We start from the raw sequence: 19,327 nt of genomic DNA, 5'->3' as shown, positions 1-19,327 counted from the left end.
GACTAAGTGGGCGACATTTTGGAAAATCTTATTTTCCGAGTAAACTCGTGCCGATAAGCGAGCTCCCCTTTAATGCGATCGTCTCCCTTCAAATTCTGCACGTAATTGCGTTTGCGAAAGCGAGGCAGCGACCCTGCTGTTTCTTTCTCTCTCTCTCTCTCTCTCTCTCGTCTGAGTACCAGTTGAGCGGATAATCTTCGATGCGTGCTCCACGTAATGACCAGGAAAAGTCGCTTTTGTAATGTCCCTTGATTTTAGAATATACGCGAAATTGAAAAACAAAGAGTGATTTTAAGTCCTCAGAGATAATTTGTATTTAAATAGAGAATTTCAGTGAACATTAGCTATTCCACTGAATTGATAAAAAGGCAATTTTCAGAAAATTTACTACATATTTCTTGAAAGAAAATGTGCTGAGCGACCTTTATCTTATTTTTACCAGGCTCCTCAGAAACAAATCTTCTTGTTCTATGACAAGTCATCAAGTCGTCATATAATCATCGCGAAGTCATTCGTCGTAATTTAAAAAAAGGCTAGCTGGGTCAAACGGGGCCAGCTATTCATAAAAGTATGTATGTCTATGTTTCCCTCTGCATTCTGGGAAAAAGTCGAATCAAACATCAAAAAAAGCTAAATGGCCTTTGCAAAGTACAGCCGCGCATTTGCGGAGCAAAAATCTATTAATAGTCTCACGAGAGAAAGAGAAAAAGATACAATTTTCCATTCCCAAACATAATCCCCCGACGAGTATTCGACCTTCTCAACTTTTATACGTAAAGAACAGTCGTGCAGGTAATTAAAAGCAAACAGAGTACATAAATTGTCGCGGTAAAGGAAAGAGAGAGGAAGAAAAAAAGGTGGAACGTGGTAGGCACGAATCGCATATTTCAAAAGAGCCATTAAACCGAGTCTATTTCCTCGCTTTTTAGCGCGTGGCTGGACGACCAAAAAGCGAGAAACAAGCGTTGAGAATAAATTGTACGTTGATGATTTGAAATTTTAACCGACGGAAAGAAAAAATAAATAAACAGTTAAAAAGCGTCACAGATGCGTTTAAAAAAACAAAAATATAGGCGCGCATTGGTAAACCTTATGCGGATAAGTTGCGGTTTTGAGGCTTTAAACGATATTAATTTGCACTCGATTATAAGCAAGCCAATGCATTTCATTGGCGTAGTACAGCAGCAGCAACTGCCTCATTCTCTCTCTCTCTCTCATGTGTGTGTGTGTGTGTGTGTGTGTGTGTGTGTGTGTGTGTGTGTGTGTGTGTGTGTGTGTGTGTGTGTGTGTGTGTGTGTGTGTGTGTGTCCGTCGGTTTGTTCGTTCGTCCGTTTTTTATCCTCGTCTCGAATTTTCGGTTAAACGAGCCGCCCCAGCCGAAACCGACGCGGCTAATGGCTTTTATCGCTGCGCTCGTACGTGTCTGTAATTTTTAATTTTTCGATGCTAGATTTTCGCGCTTGTTATTGGACTGCCGCTATTGCTCGCAAAATACGAAAGCTCCCCCGACATAGTCCGCCAGACTGTTGTGCGACTTGTAATATTGAAAGTGGAAAGAAAAAATTTAGTTGCATAACGGTTAACTAATCTTGCTTCAGATGTCCTGACAGCGGGCCCCGGGCCAGCAGGATGCCGACAGACGATGACTGTGGCCGAAGAGAACGTCTCCTGTTGCATCAAAGCGCTCAATATGGCCAACAGCAGCAGCAGCAATCGTCAGGCGCATCACCGCGTCATGGAGCTTCGGTGTCAATCTCGAGCGGTAACGAGCATCCAGCAGCCTCGAGCGCAACGCTTCGGTTCTCGCGTTTCGCCGACGCGAGCGAACAGTCGAGCCGGCAGTCGGATTACCGGGTGTACGAACGCTCTCAAAAGCAGCAGCAAAGTGAATACGCGAACACGAGTGTCGTTCTCGCTGCCGCTGCGTCGTCGTCGTCATCCGCATCGGCGAGTAACAACAGCGGCAGCAACACCAGTCAGCCATCATTTTCAGCAGAAACGTTCCCGTCACCACCGTCACCGGCACCAGCGAACGACCGCTTCGTACCACCGCCACCGCTGTCGCCGAGCGCCGCCGACAAGTATGCCTCCTCGCAATCTCTGGCTACCGACTACGCTGTTACTGCTGATCGCCTTCTGTCCGCCAATGCCACGAACAACGCAGCGGCCCGAGAGCTCTACTCCAACGTCAGTAGCGCGACGAGCAAGACTGCTGCTGCTGCTGCTGCAGAGCAACAGCAACGTTACGCTTCCACGACCGAGCGACTGCTGGACGCCAGCGGCGAATCCAAAGAACAGCAGCGTTACGCTGCCGAGCGACTGCTCTCCTCGCCGGTACTCGGCTCCGTACGTTACGCTGGATTGTCCTCGGCCGAGCGTTTGCTCTCGTCGTCGCCGATACACGCCCCAGTGCCCGAAAGATTCGCCAGCAGCGGTAGTAATCCAGCAGCTGCCGGTGGCAAATCGAGCGGATATCTCAAAGACTCGCCGTTGCACGAGCGCTACGCATCGTCACAGCCGACGAGTAGCCACCACCACGACTCGCGTTACGGCTACGTCAGCGACAGATATTTGTCGGCCTCGGCGAATCCAGAAGGGGCGCATCAGAGGTATGCGTCCAGCGAAAGAATACTCGGTGCGTCGTCGGCGTCGTCTTCGGCTAATAACGAGGCAATCAGTAGGCGGTACTCGACGGATCGGGCTATCGAAGCGGCATGTCAAAAGTACGCGGACAGTAGGACCTCGCCGGCGGAATTCACCAGCCGATTCCAGGGCTATCAAGACGCAACGTCGACCAACTCCAACCCCCAGAGGTACGTCACAGGGGCGACCAGCAGCGACAGATTCAATGACTTGGCCATGCAGAGATACTCTCAAAGTAGACCAAGCGACAGATTTGTTGCTGCCAACGACAGATACTTGTCGGCTAGCTCTGCCTCGCACCACGATGCTCGACAAAACGCTGCTGAGATAGCCAGGTGAGTTGCGCAAGCAACAATCGTTATATTCCGCGCGTTATTCAAATATTCTCTATGTTCCCTGCGCATCTTCTATAGGTACTCGTCGAGCTCGTCAACGGAGCGGCTATTGTCGTCCTGCTCCTCACCGTCGTTAACGGAAACAACAGTCCGCGGACAGCATCACGTAGGGATCGACAATGGCACCGGGCACTCGGAGAGCAGCGATCAGTCGTCGACGACGTCGTCGTCGTCGTCGTCGCGTTATACAACGCTGTCGCCCACGCCCGATAGCATCGCGGCGAACCCGTCCGGGGCTGTACACTCAGCCAACTGTTATTCGCAGCAGCAGTCTTCCAAACAGTCGTCAACAGTACCCAGCGGTGCCGACAAGTATCATCATCAGCTGTCATCGAAAACGTTGCAGAGTTACCCGGAGCGTGGTAGCTACGACAATCTGTTGTCGTCGAGCGAACAAGCTTTCAGCGAACGTTACGCTATCGATAGGTTTGGCGGTGACGCGCGCTTTCAGACTACGGGTTCCGACAGGTACCATTGTACCACGACTGATCGTTACTCCAATGCCGACAAGTATCTATCGCTGCCAAAACCCAAGGACAGGTACAATACTACTGGACGTATCGGTAGCTCGTGCGCCTCTATTTCGTCCGGTGCCTCGGATAGAAGCTACGTGTCCTCAGCTGGATCTTACGTACCACCAACGGCACATACGCCTGTAGAAAGGTAAATAAAAATGTTCAAAGACATCCTACCTTAATTGCGACAGTGCAACATTGCGATTGTGGTTTGTTCGTTAGATACGTGCCACAGCCGCCGCCGGAAGTGCTCTACCCGGACAGGTACGTGGAGCGTTACGTACCGCCAGGTCCACACACGCCAGCCGATCGTTACGTTCCGCCCACGGATCCCGGCGACTCGTATATACGTCGTGACTTGGGTTTTCATCATCACTATCGGCTACCACCAACGGCAGCCACCGGTTATTCGTATACCGGTCACCAAAGTCACTTTAGATTTCGTACCTTGGCTTACCATTCGCCTGGTAGAGTCGGTGGAAGTCCCGGCTCAAGCAGTACGAGTAGCTCGACTTCTGCGCAGAGAGATGGTTTTGCGACCTCGCCACTGTTCAGGTCCAAGGTGTGCGCGAATCCTAGTGACTTTTCCGTCAATGCGGCTGCGGCGAGTACACCGCGCCATCAGCAGCAACAGCAGCAATCCCAACAACAGCAGCAACAGCAACAGCCGGCGTGCTGTTCCGAAGCTGCGAATTCATCTCAAAGGGCAGCTCAGTTATCGTGTTGTCAACCTGTCAGACGATCCATTCCAGCTGGTGCACTGACTTGCACTATTCCTCAACAGGCTGCGCAAACGTCTTGGTAAGCTGTGGCTCTTTGCAAAATATCTTTCTATTTGCGAAATCTTCCTGGATTTATGCACAACAAAATTTCGAGAAGAGAGGGATATATAACTATCAGCAGCGAAGCATGTATAACTATTGTGCTGTAATATTCATGGCAAGAGGATTTCCTTCCTCGTTTGCACGGCAACGAAAATTTCGAATTAAACTAGAATGTGAGCACCGCGTATATATATATAAGCGTAGGTAAAATTGCAGGTGTATATATAGAGCGCGTCAAGTGAAAGTGGAAGCTTAACGAATTCTTGTAACTTTATATGAGCCGAATATCTTTTGTGCATAGCTTGCAACTATTTAATACCCTTCAATCAGCGTCCATTCGAGCAGATTCTTTATACAAACAACTATTACAAATTTCACTGTCGGCGCGAGCTCGTCAGCGGACAATGTACACGTGCACACGGCGACCAGTTAAAACATAAAAATTTCAAATCCATTCGAGCACGGGTCAAGGGAAAATTAATTTGATATACATATAGGATAAGAACGCAGGAGCGCTTGATAAGTTCACAAAGCAGTCAAGTAAGAGAGAGAGAGAGTCACGCTCGACCGCTTAAACCCCGCAAACCAGACGAAATTAGGAGAGAGGTAGTCATGCTTATCCGTTGTAATGCACGCGTGCTCGCCTGTAATAAAGCCTTGCGAATTAGAATGGAAGAGAGGTCGGCGGCGGTATGTGGCCTTAATTAGTGGATAAATGTTGTTTATATACTAACACGCGCTCCCGTGAGAGAAAGAGAGAGCTTTGTCGATTCAACTTCGTGCATCTCTTTTTACCTTTGTCGAGATTAGAAAACAAACAAAAGACATAAAAAAGTTGTAAAGTGAACGCTGACTCTGTACGAGCGCGAAATTTGCTTAGCGTGTAATTATAACAGAATGGATCGTTCTGTTCATTGTCCGGCTTTTCGTATAATGGCTGTATGTCCTGTAGACGTCACGATATATATGTAGAGGAGGGAGCAAGTCCTTTCCGGCGGACGCGCGCACGATATCGCGTCTGTCTGTCTGTCTCTCTCTCTCTCTCTCTCTCTCTCTCTCTCTCTCTCTCTCTCTCTCTCTCTCTCTCTCTCTCTGCGAATGACGCCCAGCACGCCACTCAAATTAGACGCTGCTTCCTTTGCTATTGCTCTTGGTATGCTAAACCCTGGGAAATGACTTTGGCGTATCTGTACAACGGTTAAAGCGTTGAAGATTAAGGATGGTTGGATTAATTGTTTATTTGTTTTTAGACTTATTTTATGATGGGAATTACGTTTCTTTGTTTCGAAGGGATGTCAAGATTGTTTTTCTGACGATTCGAGTAGATTAGAATGAAAGCAGACGATGTTTTTATCACAACTATTCAAACACGTAAGGATGTTCATGACTTTCGGAAAATGAAGCCTTTGGAGATGTTGATCTTTATTAAATATTCAATGTATCTGATAAATGTTATTTGAAGCATTGCATTTTTTTTCGAGCCATTACAAACAAATATTTGTGATTTTGGAAGACTGAATTTATGTTAATGTCCGATTTCATTAAAATAGGCTAATCCAACTATAGTTGATACGTTATATGGTAGCATCAATCGATTCAAGACCATAATCGAAACCTCAGGGTTTCAATCAACAAAAGCCTACATTTCCTGCTCATCATCAAGCTACATTATTAAAGCACACTTAATTTTGCCGTGTAGTCGATCCTTACTATTTACTTTCGTCTCCTTCGCGAGTGAAGATAAAGGCTTGTATATTGTGGAAACAACAACAACAACAACACACACGCACATACACAAGCTGAAAGCGCAAAGGGAAGAAAAAGCTCGTAAAACTCGAACGTGGCAACGTCTCCGCCGTAAAACTGCAGTAAAATGCAGGGGGAGACGCCAGAATTCATTGGGTCGAGAAAAGCATCGATGGGGCCGCTCGACGCCTTTTTTCCTACGTAAAAGCAGAAAAAAAGAGAATTTCAAGTCAATTTATGACATTGCGTGATGATAGGTTAATGGTGTCTTTCCTTCCATTTTTTTACATTTTGCCTGTTAATTGAGAATCATGGTATTTTTAATATCGTAACTTTAACAAAGTACTCACTTTCTCGAAATACAAGAGCGCTTTTCAAGCTCTCAATTAACTTCATCGTACTTTTTACGCTCGGATTTTTCATATATGAAACATTTTTCCGACGGAAAAATTTGAATTACGGCAGATCCGCAGAATCGTCTATATTAAAAATGAAAATGACTACGTTTTTTTTCCTCTCATTTTGACGTTAAAGGCGCTCAAGATATTTTCAATTTTGTATACATTATAAATGAGATGTTTCTCAATTTCATGGTGTACCTATACTGAAGGCGTAAAACCATTATTAGTAAGAGTTGGAAGAGTGTTCATAGCGAAATGAAAATTTACACAAACTCTTGGAAAAAAGTATACTCAAGTGCGCTGTAATGAAAAAGTAAACAATCTTTGAGTGAATCGCAAAAAAAAGAGATATAAAATAAAACCGACGCTTCGATTGTTTTCTGATACTTTGACAACACTCTCGCTCTTTCTTTTTTCTCTCGAGATAAGAAACTTGGCATCGTCTCGTCGCAAAATGTAGGATAAGAGTGGTCGACAAAAAAAAAGAATATTCACTAGCATGTCGTGCCAAAAGTTTTCACTTGCAGTATTAACATGTCTTGTGAAAATTTCACGCGAAAAGAGATAAGCATCGTCTGCGACTATGTGTCAAGTATGAGCCTTCCATTGTCATATACGTAGCCTTTGTAATTCTATTTTTCGCACGATGATGTAACTGCGATGACGCTTTCCTTGTGCGGTCGATATCATTCGGCTTCCTACGCACTCGCGTACTACTGGCATTTACTTCTCCTTTTAAGATTCCGTTTTCTGAGAATCTGAGATTCCGTTTGATTACCATTACATTTGTTTTAATAAATTGTAAATAAATATCTTAGTTTTCGATCGGAAAACGTTCGGTAGTTATTCAAACGTAGCACACTATATTGTTGTCATTGTTAATTCGTTTGGCAAATTTGTCAGTGCTGAACATTGCCATTCATCTGAATCGTATAAACAATACATCACGAGGTCGTATCACAGTGCAAAAGCGAGCCGAGCTCCCGAACTTTATTACGCCCACAAAGCGAATTGATTAACGTCGCGCAAATTCCACTGTACAGTTTATACGCTACAAAACCACGTCAAAGGTAGACAACTTTGGAGAGAGAAAAAGTCAGGCATGATAACTTCGTCACAGGTATTTGAGGTCTCCCAACTCCGAAATAACACAATCTCGTGCGTGCCTTTCACTCTTCTCCCCTCTCCACCAGTCGCGCACATTGATGCTATACCGCCAACAGCTGCTTCGCTGCAGTTTTGTATCGTATCTCTCCAAAAGCGACGCTCCAGTCCTAACCTCCTCTCCGCGTTACCGCTCTTTTTTTATCTTTCGTGGCAGTTCTTTGTTCTGGCATTTATTCGTATAGGGTCGCGCACGCAGTGCACATATGTGCGTCAGTGGGCGTGGTTTAGCTTCGAACAAGGACGTAATTTGCGAAGTGCGCATTGTTTTTTTCCGACGAGCGTTGGTCGCGATCAGTGCGCAGGTAGTTTTCTTTATCTGGACGATACTCTGCCGACGGGAGCGTTGCTTTCTCACACTGGGCGTTATCTTGGCGACGTCGTGAGCACGTGTGGCAGTGCGCGTGCGCAACGCTGCGCTTGTTCACGTTTGAACCGAAAATTCATCAAAAATAATAGTCGCTCATGCGCTGTAAGGTGTTTTTGCGCTGGCCGGCCGACAAAGTGATCGTGTAGCTCCTCGTGCCTTCTTCGTAGAATACATGCAGCAACAATGTAAGTTCTCCAAGAAAGGAATAACAGCTTCTTGTTTATCGCCATTTCGCTCGACGCGAGTACGTATAGTACAGCAGCTAACGTTGATCTATTCCGCTGAAACGGTGATCCATTTCCGCACACCTCACGTAAGACTGATTTACACGCGCTAGATAGTTTTGGAGAACTTGAAGAAGAGGGCGAGAGAGGGAATATATGTATAGTGTATTAGAGACTGCGCGAAAAGAAAAACTTGGGATAAATTGCTAGTTGATAGAATAGGTTTCTCGTTAGGAGAGAGAGTTTTTAAGGTAACATGATAAAAAAAAGTTCTTAAAATAGGAAAATTTTCAAAATAGAGCGTAATTTGGCGGTAAAAATAAAAAACTCCAAACTGATCTCAAAATGAAAATAACATTGCCCTATTTTTGCTAGTACTTCTTATTATTTCATTGATTCGTTTATCAATTGAAAGCAAGAAAATGTATTGGATTTTAATAAAGACGTTACTCATTCTGAGGAAAATTGGATCCAGGGTAACATATACTTTTAAAATAAGCAATTTCTGCATATATTTTTCTAAATGACGAATGTTGGCTTTTAAGGACGTAACAAATTCTTTTTGTAATGTAGGTACATATTTGTGTTTCAAGAAAATTGTAAATAAAAACCGACTTTTTCTTTACGTGTCATCTTTATGTTTGAAATGAATCATTCTTGACATATAATGTATGGGCAAACAATTCGCTGTTAATTTGTTCATAATACATTCAACGCATATTCCTCACATGTGCAATATGCTTTAAACAAGTAAAAATACCAATTATAATTGGAGGACGAACTGGAGAAAATTCAAATTACCGGCCGATAAACGACGATGCTGATTTAATTTAGCCAAGGGAAAACAGTCTTGCGTGGATTTTCAATTCCAAGAAAACATAAAGTACGTCTATATAATTAATAAACGAGCAATCAATCAGCAAGTAAATATCCAGCGCGTGGTCAGCAAGAAAATTCGAAATACATAATTGATCAGCAATTCCATAATATTTTATAAATAACAAATCGCGGCAATTTCTTCTTCCGTACACGCCGCCGGAAAATAAAGCAAAATGATCGTTCGCCAAAGCGAGAAGAGCGCAGGAAAAAAAGGAGGAAGGAAGGCGGGTCGAGGCAAACGATAGAGAAAATCCCCGAGGGAGCAATCAGGCAATTTCAGGTCTGTTTGACGTGGGCAGCAGCGCGTGCGAAAGCCCGATAACCCATCCTCCGCGTCAACTAGCGCGCCATATAATCGAATCGTCGCCTTCCTATATAAAGACCGAACGAATTTTGCTTTTTTTTCTCTCTTCGCGATCATCGGCGGAAATATCAATATTTAACGAAATGCAGTTTACTGCACGTCACATAGAAGCAATCATGGGTCTTTACGTCATTGTAGGAAACGCTATTACGAGCAGCTTGGCGCGTTGAAAATTTCATGCATGCATGTGACACACCGACAGTCGATAGTTTCAGCCAAATTGCCGTCGTCAAAGGGGAGCGAATGAAAAATCGCTGTAAAGATTAGTTTTTAGTTGCAGCAACTTTTCGTTCGCTCCCCTTTGGTTGCGCAAACACATCTCGAAAGTTTCCTTTTTTTGTTTTATAGACCTTTGGAAACTGATTACACGAATTTCGCGCAGTTTGTTTATCTTACATCGAGTCAATGCAACATTCCGGAATTTAAATCGAGAAATTTCGTTAGATATATATCGTGGAATTTTTCCGATAGTTTGTTCCGATTGTTACTGGATCTGGAATTGGAATTTCGTTTGAGATTATTTTTGAGTTAATTATATATATATATATAATCTGCCGAATATTTTCACTTAATAAACAGGTTGTTTGATTTCCTTTTTATGGGCGTTGAAAGCAAATGAAATGTTCAAAAGGATATAGCTGTAGGTAACATTCATGCAAGATTTCATATAAACGGATTCGTTTTAATCTCCGAAATGTAGCCTTTCACTAACTAAAAAAAGTGGCATTTATTTTTCATCAGAATCCATAGAAAACAGGAAAGTAGAGAGGAAGAGTTATCAATATTTTTCTGTATTTTCGTCCATCGAGCAAAGTAAATGGATCAAATCGAACAAAAATGTACACCCATAATCTCTCTTTGCAAAATGTAATGTTCGAAATACACCAAGCAGTGGCGCCGTTGAATCTTTCAGCGAGGGTGAAAATGTGTATAGGGATGGGCGAAAAGTTGCGCGCCAACTTTGACGTTGCAAAAGCCGCCTAAGTTTTATGATCGTTTGCACGAGAAAGAAGTCTTTCCCGGCCCCTTTATGGGTGCTTCCTCTTTTCTCCCTCGTCTGATGAGCGAGTCTTCACTTTTTTTACCGCTTTTTACATAAAGTATTTTCCTCTCTCTCTCTCTCTCTCTCTCTCTCTCTCTCTCTCTCTCTCTCTCTCTCTCTCTTCTTTCTCTGTCTCCCTCCGTTTCCGCGCATAAGAATGAATCTTGCGAATTTGCATCATTGAAAGTGAGGTTTTTTACCCAGAAATGCACTTTAAATTCACGCGATTAATTTCACCTATACATAGATCCGATCTTCTCAATACAGCCTAGGTTAAAGTGAATTAATCAAAGTCATTTACGTCACTTGATAGAGGCAGTTCAATCTGACATAACAGCCGTGTACTTTCCGCGAGGAGAAGAGCTGACTTTACAGATCTTTGTCCAAAAATTAAAAAAAAAATTGTCCTTTCTGTACGTCGCTCGGTAAGCACAAATCAACGTTTGTTTCAACTTTTTTAATTTATTATCATTGTCGTTGTTGCTTCCGAAACTTGCGAGATTTATTTCTTGACTGCACTGTTTTCCCAGTTCATGTAATTAAAGCCACAGAAAAATTAAAGCTCAATATCGATAATTTTCCAAATACGTGCAGTGCTCGATAGCAAATTCTCAGCTCTATACACACACACATGTATGTGTGTGTGTGTGTGTGTGTGTGTGTGTATATAAGTCGAGTCGTTGTTTACGATTGAACTCGCCGTAATTAGCGAATCCTCTGCGCGGCAAATGTATGCCTCTACTCGGCTCGGCGACTTTTCTACTTTCTATTATTTTTTAAAGAAAATTTACGACAAGCGTGTATATCCACTCTTGCTTAGAATGGATATAAATATGCTCATGGGCGTCGAATATAGGATACAGCACGACGTAAGAACTGGACACTAATGAAACGGATAAGTTTATGAGTGTTCTTGAACGGATTTTGACTAAAAATTAAAGAAAAAGCGATCCTTTTAGCAATTTAGTATTTTTTTTAGTATTTCTTCGCGTTATATTTCAAGAACAAAAGTAAGACAATTTTTCATGTGTACAATTAGTTTTATTGATTGACCGTGGATTCCGAATTAATTACCAATGCTAACGTGAAATTGAATCATGTTACGTATCGATGACACAGTAGTTATATTCAATTATAAACTACGGATTTTCGTCAGCGGGTATGTGTATCGATAGGAATTTCCGTTTCCGTGGAAGCGAGCTTCAGTAGGCAGCAGAGGAAGACGAAAGCAATATTGACTCGTCGAAGTAGTCGAACTCGGTGTCCAGTCGGACGTGGAATTTCAAGCGTTACACATATACACGAAGGTGTTTTCCTGTTTGCTCGTTTTCTCTCTCTGCCAGCGACGCTTTTAGAGGCTCTTTGAGGGTGTGCACTTTTCGTGAACTTTCGAGCCAGCCATATGATGACAGAGAGAGATTTTGAGTCATTTTATTCGCAAACTGATTTTACGAGGATTCGATTGATCGGTGAAACAAAACGCCAATGGAAATATTAAGAAATAATAGTTTCTATAAGCTCTATTCAATGCTTTGTTCGAATTGAAAAGCAAAGAGCACAATTTTTCATTACAATGGAGCTTGAATAGAATAAAAAAAAGTAGACGACGGAAAAAATGTTTCTCTCTCGCGCGCGCGCCCACACGCACAGCAAATGGAATCCAATTGTCTTTTGTTCTTCGAAATACCGAACGAATGGGGTAAAGCACAGTCAATCGTTCCTCTTTCGATCGCTAACGTAATACGCATTGGTTCGAGGTCGCGAAGACGGGAGAATCACGCTATGGATTTTTCGCGGGTCAGCAACAAATCGCACTCGTCGTCGCCAAGAAGATAGAAATATATCTAGCCCCGCGCGTATTTCTCGTAAATCAAGAGACGCGCCCGTTCGAGGGCTTATAAAGAAGGAAAAGCTTGCATCGTCTTTATTCTCTCGTGCGCATCGTAAATTCTCTCTGTCGTGCGTTTTTTTTTTCGCTTCGCTGGTTATTTTAATATCGCGATACGATCGGCAAAGTAGGTATAGAGATCGAACAGGCGCGTCGGTGATTCGACCTCAAGAGGAATTCTCTCACTCGCATAACTCTCTCGAACCCTCCCCCGAAAGCTTGGCTTGCTGCTAATTACCTTAGAAATGGCATCTGAAATATCCGTATAACGTAAGAGGCATTCTCTCTTTCTTGTCTTTTGTCCGATCTGCATGCACAAATATTAATAATTCCGGAAACCTCGGAACGAACATTTTCCCGGCTAATTTCAATTATGGACTTAGCGAATTATCACTGCATTTCTGGAGAATCTCTCTTTTGTTTTTTCAATCGTTACGCCACGGTTATTTTATTTTATAGTAAGGGAATTATATAGCTGCTAGCGCTCGCGCGAATTGCTAAAGTAGGTTACGGATTTACTTTTCACTCTCTCCGAGCTTTCCGAGAGCGAAAAAGCTTATGAAATTCCCTTCGCGGTATAGCTAATAATTTTTCAGTCGTGGAAACCAGTTAAACATTAATTAATTTGATGTTACGTACAACTTTTTACGATGATTTGAAAAATTGCCGGGCAAAGTTGACGGCTCATGTTTCGTATACGAAGTATTTGCTTATACGCATAACTTTAAAAGATGGAATTTAAAATTCACAACCACTCTGGAATTTTCATAAGCTATAATGCAGTTGAAAAATTTTATCCTGGGTATATTTTTCTTCATAATTTCTATTTATTTTGATTTTTTCTGGGCTTGCTTTTATTCGTTGTGAATTTTCAGGTCCTAGCATTTTTTAAAGAAAAGTAAGACTTTACAGTTTCCTTTAAATGCTAAGAAAGGACATCGCTAAAAAGCAATATTAAAGTAAATAAAAAAGGTTTCACTATACCTACCTACTTATTAACTGAAGTTTTCACATTTACCGTTACTGGACTAGTCCACCGTAGGCGCTATTAGAGAATCCTAACTTCTATGGTTACACGCGAGAGCTTTATTCGAAATATCACTGTTGTACGTTTTTTTTCGAAAAGCGAGCTGAATTTTCATAACATTCCACTCTCTGCTCCGAGTGAAGTGGAATTTAATATATTATGAGTTTTGCATAAATATATATAAAACGTTCTTATTACTATTATTGCGAAATGATGAAAATTTGTGTCGGAACTTTCTAGTAATGGAGTGTTGTTAAAAATAACAACACAGGTTTTACACGGATTAAAAACCATATTTTTTAGCCAAATTAAAATAAAAGCCAGAGTTCAATGAAATGTTTGGCCTTTCTTTCTTGAGAAAGCTCTCTGGCGAAAGAGGAACGGCGACTATATTCAAGCCTATCGGATTCGATATAAAAGTAGCGATTGTTCGATACTTAAAAAAGAAAAAGAAAAACGAAGAGAACGGAGAGATATAGGCACACAATCGATATGCTTTAGATCCAGGCAAGCCCCTTATAGATACACACGGTTTGAGGAGAGGGCTGATTAGCGGGGCTTCCGGAAGAGCGGTTAACCGACGGATAATCGAGCCGCGCGTGTAGCAGACACGAAAACAAAGAGCTTGCTATACACATCGCTTTCAACATTATTTTAGCTTCTTTGCAGCCGGAAAATTTCATTTTCCTCTCCGATTCGACGCCGCGTGCGTTCCCGCGGAATTTTTCCCCCAAAAGCTGTGAATATTTTTCCGAATGCTCTTTCCAATCCACTGCTGCGCGGCTGAATGGAGAGCTTTACTTTTCAATGAGTTTCGTGGACCCGTCGGGCAAAGCGGAAGGCTTTTTTAATTAACCGTCGATATTTTTCCACTAAAAAAATCTAATCTTCGAACAAAAAAAGGAAAGATTTCGCACTCGCAGAAGATTGAACAAACGAGAGAGGGGGAGGAGGAGAAGGGGAGAGAGAAAGGTGGGATTATGCCGTGCAGTGCAAGCTATACACAGGGAGAATATTAAAAGAGGCACATTTCGCGCGGGAAGAGAAGAAGCTTTTCATCGCGGCTGACCTCCCATCGCGCACGGCTTGATTTTTAATTTTCACAAGCTGCGCGGGGGAATGAAAAAAAAGAAAAAAAAAGAAAGATGTGCGTGTAATTACTCCTGCTCGTGTCTGCCGACCTAGATAGGGAAAAAAAGTAAGAAATTCGATGGGATGACTTTCAACGCTATTATACCGAAACGACACGACGACGGCAGCGGCTAAGTTTTATTAACTCAACGAGTTAACGCAATTTCCGCGCCCTCTACTGCTGCTCCTGTTACCTTCTGTTGGCCCTTGTGAGCCTAGAGTTCGTGTTAAATAAACGCTTTATGTAAGGCTCGAAATATTACGTTTTTTTCTTTGTTTTTTTTGAAAATACAGCTAATGAAATATCGAGCGAGAAGCTTAATAATCTAGCGATAAATTTTGTCACGGTGTGTGGGGATTTTTTTGAAATTCGACGATGCAGGCACGGTCAGACAGGAGTACGAGTGTGTCGAACGAAGGTTAAGAAGGATCGCCCACCTCGTATTTCTCGACAAAAATACTCGACCCGCGCGGGTTATACTTGTCTTTCTGGAAATATTTGTTGTTTGATCCCAATCGCGAAACAATAAATCGGAGAACTGGCTCGAGAACGTGCTCTGCTAAATATTCAATCTAATTCCAACGAAGACGAATAAAAAAGTTTGCTCTTTGTTCCCAAGACGCCGATTTATGCGAAGCTTCGTGCATTTACCCACTTTATTTTCTCGCGGGCTTAACGATCGTCTCGCGCGCATATATTCTCGCTAGATTTTTCTTTTGATACTCGAGTATAAATACGAACGAGACACTTGAAAATTACGTTCACTTGAGCCATCAAAGGGGAAAATTTTTCGAGGCGTGTCGCAGTTCATCCTGCGCCCTTCTTAGAAAAGCAGCGCGATACGTTCAATTGCCGCATGGTTGATCTAATTTTCGGGAATGGAAAGAAAAAAGTCACGATCATTGAACGTCCGACGAGTTTTCCAGGCCAGCAAGTCCCGTGGAAAAAGAAAAAATGACACGACCGCTCCACAACTGGGTTAGCCACTCTTTCGTAAGCTCGTCCATCGCGGACAAGCAGTACGAGGGTTCGGCCAGAGCAGAAAATTAACGAAAATAAGGAGGCGAAACGGTCAAGCGGAGAGGGAATAACGTACAAGAATAATCGTTAGAAAGGGGGGTAGGCTGGAAGAATATACATATCGACGCATCGTCAACTGTTGCTAACGGCTCATGGCTGCGCGCGCGGCGACGGCGGGACGACGACAGCGACGGGTCGAAACACGAGCTTTACCGAGGCGAGCTTGCCGAGAATTGCCGAACGACGGGTCAGGTCACGAAGCCGGGGTCAATCGCCGCCCACCGCTCGCACAGCCATTTCACTCTCTCGCGGCTCGTGGCATGCCGTTTGCAGGGAATTTCTTTACCATCCCTCTTGCATATCTCGTATCGCTGTTTTTCTCTTACTTCATGATAATAATGTGGCGTATGCGAGCCGTCGTGCTCGGTCTTGTACTTTGGACAGTTCAATGTTTGGGTCGCTTAGGTCTCTCAAGTTGTTCGCGAGCTTAATTCATCAATTTTTTCCGTGCCCGTCGGAAAGATTCTTGGGATGTCTAGTAATTAGCATTTTAAATGACAAACAAGATGAATAAATTTATTTGAACGTTTGGCTTTTTCCTTTTAATTTGCAGCTTCGGCAACCTGCTTTTCATTCGTCAAACTGGTAACTGACATTCGAAATTAATGAACTTAGCGCTCATTTTGCGGTGCACCAGAATAGAACTTTTGAATTTCGCTTTGGATTTGATCAAACGAGATGAACAAACGAGATGAAATTTGGCACGGGACCCGATGAAATAAGCAAACATTCGAGTGTAAGCGCCAATTTGGAGTATCGTTTGAATACAAAATGGATTTTTAGGCGGTTGCCAAGCCACCGCATTCAACGCGGAATTCGCCCAAGTACCAATCAAAATTGTCGTCCGAGCGTAAATCTCTCTCGCGTCTAATGTCAGAAACAAAGCTCATGAAAAAGATGACAGACCAGCGCCGCCGAAAGCGGAAGATTCGTCTGCGGAGAATGCAATAAAAGACGGGGATAAATCGATACCCGCGCACTCGCACGCTATCTCGCGCCCATAATGGATCAGGAAACTGTAGTGAGAGAGAAAGAGAGAAAACCGATAATAAACCATTTCCCAGTAACTCCCTTTTTGTCTCTCTCTCTCTCTCTCTCTCTCTCTCTCTCTCTCTCTCTCTTCCCCTTCAATCTCTAAATAACCAATTTTCCGCGCTTTTCCGCTTCGGCAAAAAAAAAAAGAAAGAATGAACGAAAAGGGTAATAAGGACAGATTGTCGAGTCTTTTTTTATCTCAGAGCGGAGGAAGCTGACTGGCGCGTGATTCGAAAGCCGAAAGGCCTTCTTTTATATGCGCTACGAATTTAGTTATTCGGTACGGTCCCTCTAGCTCTCTCTCTACTCTCTCTCTCTCTCTCTCTCTCTCTCCGCTCGTAAAATGGAATTTCTCTCCTTTTCCTTTGTTTTCCTTTTTCCTTCTGTGAAGCGTATACTCCCGAGATTCGAAGAAATGAAGGTTTATTTATCCTGGGTATTGCTTTAACTTCCCTTTTCTTCGGCTAAAGGACTAAAGGATACTTATATCAATGGACTATGAGAGAGACAATCTACCATTCCCCACTTGTAGCCAAATACACTTTTCGAGGAGGCCTCCTTTTTTTCCTTTTTCCGAAACTTTCGTTCTAGATCAAATCCCCCAATCGAACAGCATATTCATTGATAAATGTCACCTCGCTCCAAAATCAGCAAATAAAAAAAATTTATATACCCGCACCCAATTCAACTTTTGCATCCACGTCATATGTTTTGGCAGTGTCGGGAGACATGCATGCAGAACAAAACCCGGGATGAACAAAAATGGAAGTTGAATCCGTACACACGTCCATATTTGGCGCGGTATCGAATTTTCTTTCTCTGACGACAAATAAAAGAAAGAAAAGAAAAAAAAAAAAACGCGATCGACAAGAAAATATACGTATCGAAAAAGAAATCTCTTTTGTAGTATATATCTGCTTTGACGTGCATAGAAAACAAAGAAAGAAGAGCTTTGTCTTCAGTTTTTTTTCCTTTTTCACCGCGAGAAGTCGCGCGCGATTAGATCGTTTGGACTCGGGCGCCGGTATCATTCTCTAGATGATATTTGGCGACTTCTCTCTCTAAAAAAAAAAAACTTTCCGAGCGCGCGAAAGTTTAATGATCATTAGCGAAACTCGAACGAGCGAAAGCTCTCTTGGGAGTTCGTTACAAGTCTCAAGGTTATTTTCTCGGCTTTCTTTGAAGCAAGGTGCGTCTTAATTAAAAGCGTGTATTTTATTTCCCTTGGACCATTCACGGCACTAACAATATGTCATGATATCAGACGCGAGAGAGAGAGAGAGAGAGAGAGAGAGAGAGAGAGAGAGAGAGAGAGAGAGAGAGAGAGAGAGAGAGTATCTTGGCTAATTAGCAAGTGACAATGACAAATTGTAGAGAATACCTAAAAAAAACAACATTCGAAAATTTGCGATGGGGAATTATGTGGTTTTGAAGAGTAACGCGTAATTGATTGATATACATTTTTGCCAGTTTCAGCAGGACTGCCCGTTAATCCTGATATCGCTCATGAGGATTTTACGCGTGTTTATCTTAATTTTTCAATAGCTGCAACATGCCACCGGGCTAACGAAGACAGGCTGCGCGTGGGACGTATGCTGGCGCATACATGCTAGGCAAAAAAGCTGCAGCCTACGACGCAAAAAGCTTCTCCCTCTGTCTGAATATCTGGCGCGTGTCAGCCAATAAATCCAAGCAACTATGGGGCGCGAGGGGGTTTAATTTCCGGTGGCGTTCGCAGCTCATATATTGCCACGTTACGTGCCGTGTGCGCAATCGAAAGTATTTTGCCGCGCGAATGATTGAAAATACGCGCGCACCTTTTATTTGCCATCTCCGAAAATGTTAATTTCCACCGAAATCCATGTTATTGGATTCGAGCTGATAGATCATCTATATAATTCACCGATAAACCATCCATTTGATATAATTATTTGCATTTCAATTGATTAAACATTTTCAATTGATTGACTCGTCGCTTCGCAAAGTAAGACATATTAACGTTGTTCCGTCCATGAAATAAAAATCAGTTAAATTTGAGGGAAAATCGCGTCATTTTTTGAGCGTAAAATTCATAAAATTTCATAACATTGGCGCTTTGTGAAAATCGAAAATCAGCATCGTCCAGGCGACTTTTCTTAATCTCCGCAAACCGCTCGAAGAGAAAAAAGAAAAAGATGAAAAGCGTTAAAGCCGAATATTCGCGAATGATATTTACTTTCCCACTTATCGTACACTTTAATCTGCTCAAGGTTCCTTCTTCTTTTTTTTCAAGCTCCATTCCAATTTCTTTGTCTCTTTCAGCCTCAATTACTTTTTCATTTGGCTCTTTGTCGATCCGAGCCCGCGCTCGCGTTCTTTCATTCATTTTCCGCGTACGTCTCTTTCTACGCGACCTACTCGACTCCTATTAATTACTCTTCTTTTCCCTCTGCGCACAGCACTTTTCCGCGGGGGCGCTACTTGATGCTATAAGAGCAATTTACTAATCCTGTATCGAAGAAACATCACTGTAGTATTGACAGGCATCGAAAAAACTTGCTGACCCATATCTCACGAGCACAGCCGTTGGGTAAACTTTCCTCTTGTTCGCTCATGAAT

General features: G+C 42.8%; 1 protein-coding gene across 4 annotated transcripts in view; it reads left to right on the top strand.

Annotated features, from left to right (window-relative positions):
• The window catches only part of LOC131674440 (inactive rhomboid protein 1), a 52,930-nt gene that overhangs the window by 22,981 nt on the left and 10,622 nt on the right, over positions 1–19,327 (top strand). For all 4 annotated transcript variants that reach the window (XM_058953132.1, XM_058953131.1, XM_058953129.1 and 1 more), the window contains exons 3-5: positions 1,599–2,978; positions 3,057–3,701; positions 3,776–4,354. In XM_058953132.1, coding sequence (XP_058809115.1) covers positions 1,630–2,978; positions 3,057–3,701; positions 3,776–4,354 — 2,573 coding nt within the window. In that variant the 5' untranslated portion in view covers positions 1,599–1,629. The remainder of the gene's footprint in view (positions 1–1,598; positions 2,979–3,056; positions 3,702–3,775; positions 4,355–19,327) is intronic.

This window comes from Phymastichus coffea, unplaced genomic scaffold, assembly GCF_024137745.1.
Source record: "Phymastichus coffea isolate CEN01 unplaced genomic scaffold, Cenicafe_Pcof_1.1 PCOF00243, whole genome shotgun sequence".
NCBI classification, from domain to species: domain Eukaryota; kingdom Metazoa; phylum Arthropoda; class Insecta; order Hymenoptera; family Eulophidae; genus Phymastichus; species Phymastichus coffea.
The sequence above is the reverse complement of the archived record's forward strand: the minus strand, read 5'-3'. Positions and strand labels throughout refer to the sequence as shown.